The sequence below is a fragment of the Cyprinodon tularosa genome, unplaced genomic scaffold (assembly GCF_016077235.1).
Source record: "Cyprinodon tularosa strain WSP-4 unplaced genomic scaffold, ASM1607723v1 ctg368, whole genome shotgun sequence".
Taxonomy (NCBI): domain Eukaryota; kingdom Metazoa; phylum Chordata; class Actinopteri; order Cyprinodontiformes; family Cyprinodontidae; genus Cyprinodon; species Cyprinodon tularosa.
The window spans coordinates 118,896-134,344 of NW_024039083.1; the positions used below are offsets into that span (position 1 = coordinate 118,896).

Genomic DNA, 15,449 nt, shown 5'->3' on the forward strand with positions numbered 1-15,449 from the left:
CCCCTGTCTCTGGGTTCAGTCTGCACAGTCCCTGGACCAACAATCGCACCAGAGTGCTATCAAGCCCATATGAAGGCAATAAAAACAAATTCAAACCAGACCCCTATTGGCTCCAAGCCCCCTTTCTGTGTGCACAATTGCATGAGCGGAGGTAACCCAAAACTCGGCACGCACACAAAGATAATATTGATACATCCAAAAAGAGGGTGTTTTTAAAACCTACTGAAAAGAAATGTGAAGGAAAAATGAGATAGTCAGCATACAAAATGTCAAAACAAATGTTGGTAAACCCTTTATTTTCTCCTCAGTATACATCACATAATTACCAAAAAACATTCTACAGTACTTAAAAAAAGGAGGCTAACAAAAATTATACAAATCAGATCTGCTCAGTGAGTTTCTACTTTAAAAAAAGCAGAGGATCCGACTGAGCTTAAGTCCATATGAAAACGACAAATAATAAGATGATAATCAAGGCTTTATGTTTCTGTTCAAACAGTAGTAGCATTTATAAAAAAAAAAAAATAAGGGCTAAAAGTGAAGACACACACAGATAAACAAAGAACAGCGCTGCTTTTAGAGCGTCAGTACGGTCGTTCCTTTCAAGGCAAAGCCAGGAGTTTCTCTGGATGCGTGGTGCCGCTAGGCCTTTAGCCACAAGTCGGCAGGTAAGCTGAAGATCCCTTCTACATAAGGTCCTCTGAATGATAAGTTAAACCTAACCCCAATATATGAAGGGTCAAGGATCAATCTCTACTGGAACAACAGTGAGGATGGCGTCCTCGTTGCCACGGCGTACAACCACTTTCAAGGTGGCATCGCTCTTGATGGCAGCGCTTACATCAGTCGCTGTTAAAATCCTCTGGCCGTTGATGGAGATGATGACATCATGTTCTTTGAGTCCACCACTAAAGGAAAAGATATAGGGATTTAGACTTCTTTTCTGGAAGAAACAAATACTTGATATACAGGACAGGTATTCTGGGTTGGGTGATTTGTTATTTTGTTGGGTAAAGCCATGGCTGAGGCGAACATGCTACCAGCCAAAAAGGTGTATTACTGTATTACTGTTTCATCTCACCTTCATTTTCTGTTATTTCAGGAGACAAAATTACAGGACACAAAAAAGATGAAACATATAAGAGCCACCAGACCTAGTTCCAAGCCATTTTCAAAAGGCTTTGGTACTAATTTGCACTGATTGCATCGATACCAATACCAGTATCGGACAGGGCCCAGATACTGCACTAAAATGGTGGTATTGGAATTAGTTAGTACCAACAAATAGGGCACAGATACCATTTTGAGAGCAGAAAGTTTATTCAACTATTGTCACCCATTCCAGGTAGGCAATAAAAAGTTCTACTGGATTCACTTTGTATTAGTCTATTTCTTTCTTCACAAAGGTAGGGAGCAGCTTGACAAAGCCATGATGGCAATTATTTTGCATCCAAGTAGTATGGAGCTCTTCATATATACACACACATCAATTTCAAACAGATAGTATCCTTATGGTACCGATTCTGCACAGCCAGGTATCTGGTATCGGTATCGGGGCCAAAAAATGGCATTGGCGCAACACTAGTACTAACTGTGGCCTCATTACTCGTAGAGTCAAATCCTTCACCCAAAATAACAGTGGTGGAAGTAAAGAGATACATTGCTTTTTAATTTTTCCATACATTAAAAAAATCTAAAAGGTTTAACAAGTATTTCTCTAGATCCTCCCCAAGTTTATACTTTGGAAGTAATTTAAGTTGAAATTAGCGCTGCAACTTACTATTTTTTGCAAATCGATTAATCTGTAGATTATTTTTCTCGATTAATCGATTCATAATCGGAAAGCAGGTTCCTTAAAGCAGACTTTTTATAAAATATAACTAAACTAAAACTTTTCTACTTGAGGAGTTCTGGATATAGCATGTTGACAGAAGAAAAATATTTTTTATCTTAAATGCAAAATGGTTTCTCTACTCCATTTAATGATTGATTGATTACTAAATTAGTTGACAATTATTTAAATAATTGATTAATCACCATTAATGCTTGTAATAGTTTCAGTACTAACCAAAACACCTTTGACTCGACATGCTTTGCTGACATAAAGATTGAATTTAATGCCCATTCTTCTCTGCAAAGTAATGTTTAGTCAGCTTGCATGGACAGCATCTGAATAGCAGCTTTCACGTCTTGTCATCATTCCACTGTAACTTTGGCTTCATGTTTAGCACCATGATGGCAGGTTTTCCTACAATAGTTTCCTTTATTTAACTTTATTTGCAACCTTGTTCAGATTTCCTGTCTCTGTTAGGACAATTGTAGGTCAAAATTGTTTGATTTTGATCTCATCTAATCATAGTATAATAGAGAAGGTAGTAGGCCATGTCTTGATGGGTTGGTAGTTGTTAGTCCACAACCGCTCTGCCTGGTTTAATAAATGCCTGGGACTTTGACAGAACCTCTGCAGAAATATTGAGGTTGTGTTACACACAAGTGGGCTCTTTTTGCTATATATGTCATTTCTCAAGAATGATGACTCCACTGAAGTTTATCCAAAGGCATAAGGGTAACAGGGACTATAGATATATATTAAGAGAACACTTTTTTCATATTTGTGTTTAAATAAGGTTCACAAATCATGTTCCAAAATTCTTAGACTTCAAAATGATGCACTATTTTGTATGTTAAACAAAATTCCCAAAAAAGAGACAAACAGGTCTGGAATTTGAATGTTATCTCCTTTTCCTGTAACACAGGACACCTTTAACAGAACAATGATGTCTTTACATGTGATAATGTAGCCAGTGCTGGCAAATCAAGTCAGTTATCATTTTGTTTGTAGATGGCTGCCTTCTTTCTTATCATTTTACTGGATTGCATATCTCAGGTTTTACTCATTGATTACACCTAAATCCATTTTTTTATCACATCAAATTAAGAAAATACATGTAAGGAAATAAAAGGTGGACAACTAGACAGAACCTTAAAGTTTCTGTCAGTACCATTACTCTAATTTCTTCATGTCCCAGCTGCTTATCTGACAATCAGTTTCAGGGGCAGGATTCAAATTAAAGATTGTCAGATGTCCCCCCTCTCCAATTTAAATGGTTCAGTTCTTCTGGGACTGGGAATACCAAGGCATTTCCAGTGCAAATAACAGATGTAATCTCATGGCCAGTGGTGAGTCTGCCTTTAAGCCTTATCCCTTTGGGATAGGTCCGATACCCATCTGCTGAAAACTTAAACAGGGCTTTAATACCCTTAATAACAGCTACACTTTACTCTTACATCCCATTTTTTATTAGTAGCAACACATATGCACTCATTACTTTCAGCAGCTGCAAGCGAATGGGAAGCTGTCCACATCCCATTCAAGTTTCTAAATACCACAAGCCAACAAAACACAGATCAACATCAAAAGCACCAAAGCTGCAGGCTAGAAAAGTAAACTTGAATATAAAAGGAACCACAGAACTGTTGTTCTACAGAAATCTGCATGATTTAGGCATTGGGTAAACTCCGACAAGGTCTCAAAGGAGAGGGGCTGCTCCATCGTGGGCTGAGGAACAGGCGCAAGAAAACCACAGTGCAACCAGTAACCTCCCAGCATGAGGTTTGAAGGAAACAGCTGACCTCAGCGTCTCCCGTGCCCCACTCTGCTGGAGCAGTGGTAGAAGTTGCTACAAATGGGCAGGGCGAGTGGGAGGAGGGGGAGTGTTATGCAGCGGCTTCAGGCATGTTAGAGTACATAATGAAGTTACATCCCAGTAACTGTGGGTGGTAGGGTATATTTATCTGTTTAAGTACAGCTATGAAATTAAGAAAGGCAAGTTAAAACTAGACTATTTCCTATTTGAACAGTTAAAAGTTAGTGACCTGAGAGAGACAAGATACTTTTGGTGGGAATTAACAGAAGTGTATTCTGGTAAAGGTCCCGTAAAGTACTGAGTAAATTTATTCAAATCTACTGGAACAAAAAGGTCTTTCTTACATTGCAGCTGGGGTTTTTGCAATAACCTCCATCACATAGGCTCCTGAGGTGATGTCAGGGAAGTCCCGATGTCGAGTTTTCAGTTCCTTGGCTAACCTGAAGGAAGAGAAGTGGAAGGAAAATTTCACCACAATCGATCTTTTACAGCTTTCAAACAGTTTTTTGATAAATTCACTCGAGTTTTATTCAAACACTTAGCATACTTTGAATATATGCCAGAGAAAAAAACAATAACACACAACTGCGGAGACTTACGTTGGCGTGAGAGTCATCATCCTCACTCCAATATATTTCTTTTTGGCATCTGCTCTTCCTATAAATGGGCATCACAGAAGAAGATTGACAGATCACTTTGGTGTGATTATCTTCTTTAAAATGGTATGTTTTTTATTGCACAATAACACTGGTATAAATAAACAAAAAATATGGATTATTAACGCCTAACAAAATTTGTTCCAAAAATCAATATTAATCTGCAACAATTCCTTTCATAGAATAAAGCCTTTCAGTTTCCACAATAATGCTTTTAAGTTATGTAATGTATACAGACCTTCTGCCTTCACCATATTTTAGGCAGAGGAACGATAAATATGAGCTCTGACTTGAGTTTACAAACTGGTTTTCAGCAACCATTATATCTGATTTTTTTCATTTCATCAAAATAAAATAAAAGTACATGAACGGAATTCCATCAAAGGAAATGAGCATCTCACACGCATGCTTTAGTATATGCCTTGCTTCTTAAACTTTTCAGCACAGAAATCGATGTCCAATGAATTAATGGTTAAAATAAAACCTAATGGTAAAAAATGTAACCAATTTGGAATGGTTGCCTTATATTCCAATGAGCTAAATCATTGAGGATCAGGTTAGCACTACCAGAGCCATTTGCTTATAGTATACCCATGTATTTAAAGTATACCCAGCCTGTTTTTAGCCCAACAAATAATTTTTTTTTTTACCATTTCCAATCTGGAAAAATGCCCGAGAGAACATCTCTGGTTCCTGGAAAACGTGTCCTAGAGTTAAAATGTTACTTGATTTGAACTTAACCAATAAAAATTTTATTAATTAATAGCTTCACCATAAAGATTTCATTTTCCGCTCTTCAGCTTCTTTTTTTTTTAAACATCAGCATTTAATGTTGTTGATTGAGGGATCAAAGAAAGTTTGTTGATGTGTTATAGTGGGGGCTCGTACCTCTGGACTGCCTGTCATATGACTCCGCCAAAAACTGTCGGATCTTGTCTGAGGGAATGGCGAAGGAAATGCCAGCAGTCACTTTCAGCGTGTTGATCCCGATCACTTCTCCATCCTAAAAAAAGTCAAGGATTTTCAATAGCTCGTGTGTGAAAAACTGGTTATGTGCTACAAATACAAAAAATAAGTGGCTTACCAGATTAACCAGAGGCCCTCCAGAGTTACCATACTGTGAATCAAAAGTAACAGCTTTTTAAAAAGTGCTTATATGGGGAAAACATAAAAAAAGCTATCCTTTAATATTTACATTGATAATAGCATCCGTCTGAATGTAGTCCATGTCGGAGTTACGAAGACCAAGCTCTCTGCCTCCTCGCTGGGTGGTGCTGACGATACCTGTAGTGACTGTGTTCTGCAGGGAAAACGGGCTGCCGATGGCGACAACAAACTCCCCCGGCCTCAGATCAGATGAATGGCCCAACAGCAGTACAGGAAGTTTAGTCTGCAAACAGTAAAGACATAACGATTCCATTGTAGTTGTTGTTTGGATCTGAAAATTAGTGATTGATAACCATGCTAGTTGCATCAATGGAAATATCAGCTGATTCAGGATGTTGTTTTACAGGAGAATAATGGGATGTTGTGGGAAGAGATTTAGAAAGATTTAAACAAAGTAGTTTGGATTAATTCCAACCTATCATTTAAAGCCCCTGACACTCTGATTTTAAAGCAATACAGGAAATATTATTGAAGTATTATTTTAATATATAGTGAGCTAAAAAACTAATCAGATCTGTCAAAAAGGTGTAGAAAGGATGGTTCAAATATCCCCACACATACAAACAACGCACAGCAGAAAAAGGCTAAGGTTTCTCCTAAAAGCCTCTCAGTTGACATATTTTCTGTCTGACGCCAGGAAACGCTGCGCTCACTTTGAGTCTGTCCTGTAAACAACAACATCTTTAAGTGGATGGTTTTTCAAAAGCTTAGCACCACTCATAAACTCATTTAAATGTGTTCAACACTGCTGGCAACATTTGCTCTTTGTGACCAAAACTAAGAGCCCATTATTCAACATCTTTTAATATCCAAACCCCAGCTTTAAGAAAAACAGTAAAGGAAAAGGCATTTTGTAAAAAGCAGAGATCTAAAAGAAAATCTGAATCTTGTTGCATGGACACCGCAGTCCCTCTGGTGCGCCTCAGACTTCCCATGATCATGTGTTTTATGAGTGGACAGTTTGAATAATTACAGCTAAACCACAAATCGTCTAAACACAACCCACACAGTGCTGCAGGGCTGTGCTCCCACACAAAAAAATTACTCCCTCGGCACCATGGGGAGAACTGACATTCATGCCAAACAAACTGTAGCTAAGGTGTAAATAAGCACAATTAGAAGCATACTTGTTGGCTAACAAGTTAAATCTGGCTAGCATATTAAAGTTTCCAAGTGGGTCCGAATAATGAATATTTCACAGAGCAGTGGAATCAGAACACAGAGGTTTTCCCTTAATGGCACAATAAGGAAATTGTTTTCAATTTGCAGCAATAGCTTGATTCTCTAATTTAAATCTTGTCTGCTTGGCAGACCAAAGTCAAACCAAACACATTACTTAAAAATTATGAATTAGTTGCATGTCCAAGTTATCTGGAACTCAATCAGCCCACAATCCCATGCAGTTAAATGATACAAATCTACGTGGGCAAATGCCTACTATTCAAGAAATTCCCAGTCGTGTGAACCTTTACAAATATGCTCAGTATTATTGTTGCAAAAATCGCTTTTATTTCGTTAAATATTAACTGAATATATATTTATTTACAATGAATGAAACATAGTAATGACGTTTATGGTTTAAGTGAAGTCAATGAAAAACAACAGAGAGGTGAATTTTGCACCAAATCAGTAGATTTAGGCAGATGAAAGATCTTATAGTAGCTGGATAATCTGGTACTATCTTGTTTTGCAGTAACCCAAAGCATAAAGACATATATCATATTTATTATTTTGCAAGGTCACAGCTTCAGTTTCACATTTGCTAGTTTGCCTGGATGCAAATACAAAACTGTAAACCCTAGCCAGAAAACACACTGCCCAAACAACCTTTTCTCATGAGTGAAATAACAGATGGAGAGAAGAGGCAAGAACAAACACAAATATCTGAGTGAACATGTCAGGTGAATGTTGGTCATAGCCAAGATATTCAGGATCCAGCTAGCATGGTTCTCATAACACCTCATGATACTGGTGGTGTCATGGTGACTGTTGCTAGCTTGAATTGGGTCCTTCTCAGTAGGATGTGAAGCGTTGAATAAATGCAAACTGTTTGTGGCTTGCAGAGGTATGGAATTACCCACGCAAAGTCACACTACATTCTGAAAAATCATAGATATAAGAGTGGAAAAGGCAGGAGCTGGCTGACAAGCAGATTTAGTGCGTATTAGACTGCAAAGTAAGCTAAACCTGCACAACATCTTTGTGTTTCAAAAGATACTATAGCCTAAATATAACTTAGAGATTTTTACAAGGCAATGATCTGAAATGACTTGTGGAAAATCATCTGGGCATGCAAGGCCATGAGTCCTGGCCACCCGGGTGACTCACTCTGCTATTTCAGATGAAGCCCTGGTGCTTCCCTGTTGCTGCACTTAAAGGAAGGGGCCTAGGTAAAGGCACTACCACAAAACCACACAACTGTGGGGCGAGGATACTAGAAAAATCCACCTCTCAGTTTTATTTGATTCATGTTGATGCATGTTTTTGAAGAAATTGTAAATGAATTTGTAGAATTTCCAGCGATTGGAAAGTGTTAATTAATAGACATGCAATAAAAAAAGGAAAGCTTCAACCAGATATTAAGATATCCGAAGATCATACATAATACAGTTTTCTTTAAAGATAGAAAAAATAATCAAACCAATCTGGCAATATTTGAAAATGTGCAAAAAGTAATTCTGTAAGCTGTCATAAGTCTTTAGGACTTTGCATAGAGGGAAACAAATTAACAAATGGAAGACCATTGGTGCACAACCTTTAGGGTGGCTGAAATTATTACAAAAGCATAATTCCAAATACTTAGACATCACAATGGAGGTAAAAATGCAACCATAGTATTTACATTCATCCCAGGGTCTATGTTTAGAACTCACCAATAAGACGGAAAGATAGTGGGAAAAACTGACATAGATGGGAGTACCAAGATGAGAACCACTGGGGAGAATAAAAAAACAAAAAGACGCCTCAAATTTCCAGAAAAAAAACCCAACAACCTAAACATCTTGAGGATACCTGAGAGTTCTGTGCAATTTATTTGTGTACGGAAAAAAAATAAAGTTAAAACCAACACAGCCTTTCAGGAATAGAGCTTCACATCTACCCTCCAACATGGTGGTGGCAGTGTGATTGACTAAACCACTAGTTCTAGTCTCTACCAGAAATTCTTGATGGAAAATGTCTCCCTATCCACTAGTCAGCTTAAGCTCAAGAGACTCACTTAGACCAGCCAGGGTAAGTCATGTGCTAAAAACCGAAAACGTGGCACGGCTTACATAAACAGTCAGAACACAAGAGCATAATCAGGACATAATCCAAATTGTTTAACCATTAAACTGTATATACAACAATATGTTTCTTTCATTGACTACAAGGAAAAAAACAAATTGTTAGAGTTCTACCTTAAAGAAAAATCCTAAGTGAAGTAAGATACAGGGTTTTATCTGCTGAGTTCTGAAGTTGGGGCTAACCTATTTAAGATAAAATGGGACAGGATCCAGCACGCTCCTGCAAAACACATCCACTTAAAGATCAGAAGATCAGGCTGAAGGAAGGAAAAAGGGAGATTAAGAGAAAATATGTGCATCTGTTTTCTGATGTCTTTGAGACACACATACTATAGGTCTGTATGCATGCCTGTTTGTGCAAGCTTAGTACAGTTACAAGGAAAAAACATTATACTTATAAGAAGATGAACTGGAACTTTAAGTAAGCCCTAAAGGTTGGTTTTACTTCACAGAGTAGTTGATGGCTTTGTATTGGGTGAAACTATATCCTTGCTGACACCATTGAGGAAACCACTATGGGTTCCATATGTTGTTGAGGAGGTTCTTGGACTTTCTAAGAGCAAACATATGTCTGGGTCCCTTATGTGGTTATAGCCTTGCAATAAAAGCCCAAAGGGGAGTAAAGGGTGTCTCATTTCTGGCCAGACACCACAGAATTCTCAAGCTGCAGAGATCACAATAACGAGAGGAGATGATGGCTGAACTGTTTGTTTTCCTAGGAGGAAACTTCAGGGAGACAGCAAATGTGGTTCATTTCTCCTTTACACAATTTGTTTACATCTTTCAGAAAGTGCTTAGTCTCTAAGAGCTGGTGACCTTAGGGTGTATGCTTTCAGCTATGGGAACTATAAAGGATATAAAGTCAGGAGAAAATAAACTGAATAGGTAAATAAAAAAAGCAACTTCTCGTCATGCTCAGGAGGCTGATGTCATTTCACTGAACCTCAAAACTGCAGAAAATCAATGTTTAGTTGTATGATAGAGCTCTGGGCTTTGATTTACTTAAGCCCGGGAACAAACAGGGGTTAAGAAAAGGACTTCAGTGGAAAGAGATTAGGAAGAGACTTTGATGTCAGGGAATAAAATAAATAGTGTATAGTCAATGTTAGGTGGAACAAGTATAAACTCTTTGATATATATAGCTTTGTGATTTTATTTCATATTAATCTTAACCTTACTGGAGGCTGCTGTAGCTTAGTTCACTCTAACATAACCTGTCTTTAAATTCCACATTATGAATGACTGACCATCTGTGCTAAACCACTAGAAAAAAAATAATAGCCATAAATATGTCAGCAAATGTATTATTAAAGTATATTAAAAAGCTACATTAGGCATACTCCATTCTAGACAATTAGTGTTGTGCCTAAATGACAGATATCCTAACAATACAATAAAACCCCTTCAATTAAACTTCTGTTTATGTTCTTTTGCATTATTCTCTGAAATTTTGGCTTTTTTGTAATTGTAAAAATTGCCAAAAAAAAGACCAAATCCAAACAGAAGCTCTCTGCCACTGCTTGTTTTTACCAGGCATTCATTAAGACAAAGTTTTATACCTGTTTTGATGGTCAATACAACCCATGGTTGAGCTCCTCTACATGTGCGTAACTTGGCACCAAGGAAATTTAGATTTTAGATGCGTGTTTGGGTTTGTTGGGGGGTCAAGTAATTTTTCATAAAACTCAAATCAGTTCATCATGTTTTCTACTTCTTCTAGGTTTCTATTGCTGAGTGTTTAATTTTTTTGTTTGACTGTTTTTTATGGACAATTTGGGATTCAACATCCAAATTCATGACATGTTTGTTGATTTAAAACACAGTTTTAGATGAATTATGAGTTTGGATGTAAAAAATCACACTCATATATTGTATTTTTTCCTTTTTGATAATAATAAGTAACAATAATATATCTAATTTAGGCTATCAGCCCTTTTACTCAAACTAATATTTTTTGAAAAGATTACTGAGAGCTTTATAATGAGGAGGATAATGAGGTGGATATGCTGCTTTATAGAGCAGTGTTGGAGCAGTGTTACACATTTCTTTAAATGCAACTTAAAAATTTAGTTTTAAGGATGTTTCATGATGCATGCCTAATTACTAAACACATACACAAACACACAGGTAATGTCCTCAATTCAAAGATAAGTGTAAATTAATATATGATATTACAACCCTTGTGGACCGTTTAAATATCTACTATAACCTATAACCATCCAATCACAACCCTAAATCAGCAATGCATCAAATGTTTGTTACATTTTTAGGATTGACAGTTGAAAAATCCAATCACCCAAGAAAAGACTGAGAGCCAATCAGGAGCTTGTGGGCAGCCTAAAATCAGGAGAGTGGGCTTCAGCTTGAGTGGCAGTTTTCCGCTTGGTCCTACTGCTTGACAGCCTTGTACTGTAGCATAACAGTGTTTTTGGACAGAAAAAGTGCAGGGCACCTGTCCCTGAGTACCCCCCTAAATTACGCCCATGCTTGGCACAGACCAAATGCAATGAGCTCCATTCAGAATCAACAGCATAAGAACCTGTCACAGACTAATTAATCACTTCTTAAAGTAGAGAAGAGAGGGAGTCACAGAAAAGAAAAATGACAAACATAAAAAGGGAAATGAAGAAAATGTGAGTTATAAAGTTAGATTGTGTTCTTTAACAGTGTTAATGCGGATTTATTGTAAAAGTCCAAAATAGTTTCTAGGAATAGTTTTATATCCTTTACAAAAGGCCAAAAACCAGATTCATTGTTTTAGCATTTTAAGTGTCTAACTTCACCACACAAAAAAACGGTGATAAAGCTTCTGTTTTCAATGGACCACAGAGCCTTTTTTGGCTAGTGGCATTAACCTTTCTACTCTCTTTGACTACATTTCCACTTGTTGTGTATTGTACTGTCACCTATCATATCAATGTTAGGTATAAATACCTACAGCACTTGTTTAGTATAGTCCTGTGTGACACCCTGAGCATGACTATAATTGAGTCTAAAAATTGCAGTAATGCAACTTAAGCCGGGCATACACTGTGCGATTTTTTTTCAATGATTGCACGCAGCTGCAAGTCACACTGTACAGTGTGAGTTCATAGCTCACAATGCATGTTCACACATTGTGCAACTCGACACTCTGGAGCGATCTACCTGCTCACACTCTATGTCTAAAAACCACGTCGGACTAAGCTCCGCAGTGAGAAGGCGCTACTCGGACTCGTCTATCCAGAAGCCAAACGAGTACAAGAGGAACATGAAGCTCACTAGAGAGAAACGTGCTGCCTTAGCAGTTTGTGCAGTTTTTTGCGGAAAGCCCTAAAAAGAAAAGGCGACAATGTATTTGGACAAAGACGTGGCTGAGCAAACGTGGCTACTATGGTCTGTCAATTTTATAGAAAGAACTTCATTTCACTTGCACCTCCGCCATGCATCTGTGTTTTAATCAGGGGGGAAGAAGAAGAATAATACTTGTTTGCACATACGCACTGAGCGATTTGCCCACAACGGCCAACTGAATTTTAAACATGAATTTCACCTGATCGGGAGGTGGTCGAGAGAGGCTGATCGCCCCTCGTTACCCCCTCTACAATACACAATGCACGATTAGGCAGAAAGTTGGCCTGATTAAAAAATTCTCGCATGACTGGTAAGTCGGCCTCAAAAGCGAAAACAATCCTACAGTGTATGCCCGGTTTATATATACAAGTAGCCAGTTGCTTCTATGTATTTTTCAACCTTCACAGAATAATAAAGAAAACAGATTTTTCAGTTGCACACTTATTTTTTACGTAGATCTGTTTAGATTTTAATGCATTATACAATATGCTGCATGCAAGCTGATACATGAACTGTATTGAGAATAAACAAAGCAGCCAAAGTACCAAGAAAAGCTTTAAAAAAGTGTCAAGAAAGCCCAAAGAACTACCAATCAAAACCAACAATAAGATTATAAAAACAAAAAAAATTTTTGGTTGTTTTGAAGAAAAATATAAAGACTTTATGGATGGTTTACAGAATCTTTCCCACATTATAGCTGTTTTTTTCCCTTAGACTTTCCAACCTAAGAAAGCTACAGTTTTCACATTTAGATAAAAAGTAATTCAGTAATTCAGTTGGTTTCAAATGGCTTATGAACATGCATAGGTAACGTCACTGACTGGCAAGCTGAGAACGTTTCGGGCAGCACTTGCTACAACTAATATGCCTGGAAAATAGCTCTGGAAAGCTAGAAAGTAGGCCAGTAGTAGGAAAGTATAGAGACCAAGCTGTGAAGATTTGTGCATGTGTGTCCTTATGTGTGTCCTTATTGTTCTTGGATATTTTCCCAACCAATGGCATGTGTGAGCATGGGAACCATTTTAGTTGAAGAAGTGATGATAAAGTAGAAGGGGAGGATAAAGATTTAATGCTTCTTTCAGACGGACATCATACAGCTCTGCACTGAGACAAAAGTTCATCTCCTAGCTCTGAGCAGCCAAGAAAAAAATACTTAAAGACTGAATTTGAAACATTGTCAGTGCTGATCATCAAAGGCCAAAATATAAAATACAATTAACTGCGGAAGCATTTACTTTGTGTTTCTGATAAAAGACAGATAAACTAAAGAAATCTTAGGGGGGGCTGTGATGATTTTCCACTCCATTCTTCCTGCACATAAACACAGACACAAAGGCACACTGCATAATCCAAAAGAAGGCTCGTCCAAACCAGCAGCAGGCACATTTCCCAGGGAGAATGGTTTGAGAATCTGCATACTTGGTGATGGGAAACAGTGTGACTATATTGGAGGAAAACATGATGCCATTTTTTCCTGCAGACCTACTTTTAGCACAAGTCTGGAGGTAATAACTTGTATATTGCTGCTTCTGCCAAGAGATGCATGCAGGAGTTATGCATTTAATTAGATTACTGTTCTATCATTACTTGCCTCATGGTGTTAAAGCTCCACATGTATTATTAATCCATAAAAAAAGCTAGTCTATTTTAAAACAAGAAAAATGTTTAGTATTTAGACATTGCAATGGAAACCGATTTTAAATAACTAGCTTCATGATATAAGATTATATAAAAGTTCTGAGAGAAGCATAAAGCCCATTCTTTTATGTCTAACAGAGAAAGTCAACCCCTTTACACTACATTATCTCCTCTTCAACTCGCCCTGTGGGTTTTTTATAAGATTTTGTCCAAGAATTTTTTTGTTGTTGTTGTGAACTTGTGTTGATTTGGACAAATTTTGGATAATTTTAAGTTCACCAGATTCCCATGTAAATGTAAATAGTCTTCAATCCATCCACCCATTCATTTCTGCTTATCCCTGCTGGGGTCTCGAGGGGTGCTGGTGCCTATCCACAGTTGTCAACGGGCGAGAGGCGGGGTACAGCCTGGACAGTTTGCCAGTCTATCGCAGGGCAACACAGCGACAAACATGAAAAACCACCATTCATGCACACACTCACACCCAAGGAGAATCTAGAGAAGCCAATTAACCTAACAGTCATGTTTTTGGACTGTGGGAGGAAGCCGGAGTAACCGGAGAGAACCCACGCATTCAAAGGGAAAAATGTAAACTCCATGCAGACCCCAGGCCGGGAATCAAACCCAATATTTTCTTGCTACAAGGCAGCAGTACTATCCACTGTTTCACAGATTTCCATTTAAATAGTCATGTTTCAATTTTTTTTTTTTTTTTTATATATATATGCAATTATTTCACTCTAGCTGTGTACCAAGTTTTTCGGAAAGTTTACAGTGTCTTGATGACATATTATTTTTTTTTTTTTTCTTTATTTATGCTTTGTTTTTGCTCAGTTTGAGAGTAAATAAAGCCCTTCATGTATATTTCGAATAAAATTTGAGGTATGTTACTGCAAACATGCATTTATGCGAACCAAAATTCCAAAGACCACATGGAAAAAGATTGAAAGTCCGCCGATACGGCCTAAAAATATCATGTCAAATTTTTCCCCGCCAAATATGATAAACACTTTTCTCTGCCTTAAGTTGCATCACAAAAACTTTTTATGTTACTTATCTATTTGGGATGTCAAAAAAAGTAAGCTGAAAAACATGCTTGTAAAAAAATCAGGTTTCAGAACTAACTAAAATACAACACTACATGTTTGTAGAATGTGATATTACACCATGAGCTAGTTTTTCAACTGTAAGTGAACATATGGACAAACTGATGTCACTCTCAGCTATGGAAGCCCAAAGAGTGGATTTCTTGAAGAAAGTCTAGATTTTCCAAAAATGAAATCCTTGTAAACAAAAAAATCATAAATTACCCATTACCTGCATCAACGGTCACCATCTGGCTTGTTTTAACGCCTGTTTATGTCTACTCAGGGACTATATTTAGCCTCAGAATGGACCATCTAAACACTATAAGAATACTCGGTCTATTTAACTTCTTTTTATCAAAATTTAATGTTTTTTGTCTTTTTTTGTAGGCAAATAATGTGCGTTAAACTGGTCCACATAATCATATACCTTCTTCTACTTAAGCATTGGAAAATTTTCCAAAATATTTTTTCTCCTCATCAAAGAGCTAATCTCGACATAATGTAAGTTAATATCGCACTATAGCAAACTCTATACTAATGATAAAATTTCTTTACATAAATTCTAATCTACCGGTTGGTATATAGGTAGTTTATAATATATGGTAAGGAGAATAACAGCATATGCAGAAACAGATA

General features: G+C 37.3%; 1 protein-coding gene across 1 annotated transcript in view; it reads right to left on the minus strand.

Moving 5' to 3' along the window:
* Window positions 1–269: 269 nt before the first annotated feature.
* The window catches only part of htra1a (HtrA serine peptidase 1a), a 38,523-nt gene continuing 23,343 nt past the window's right edge, over window positions 270–15,449 (minus strand). The window contains exons 4-9 of the mRNA XM_038296102.1: window positions 5,499–5,693; window positions 5,388–5,420; window positions 5,192–5,306; window positions 4,247–4,304; window positions 3,992–4,087; window positions 270–908 (exon numbers count right to left, since the gene is read on the minus strand). Of these exons, the coding sequence (XP_038152030.1) occupies window positions 740–908; window positions 3,992–4,087; window positions 4,247–4,304; window positions 5,192–5,306; window positions 5,388–5,420; window positions 5,499–5,693 (666 nt within the window). The 3' untranslated portion in view covers window positions 270–739. The remainder of the gene's footprint in view (window positions 909–3,991; window positions 4,088–4,246; window positions 4,305–5,191; window positions 5,307–5,387; window positions 5,421–5,498; window positions 5,694–15,449) is intronic.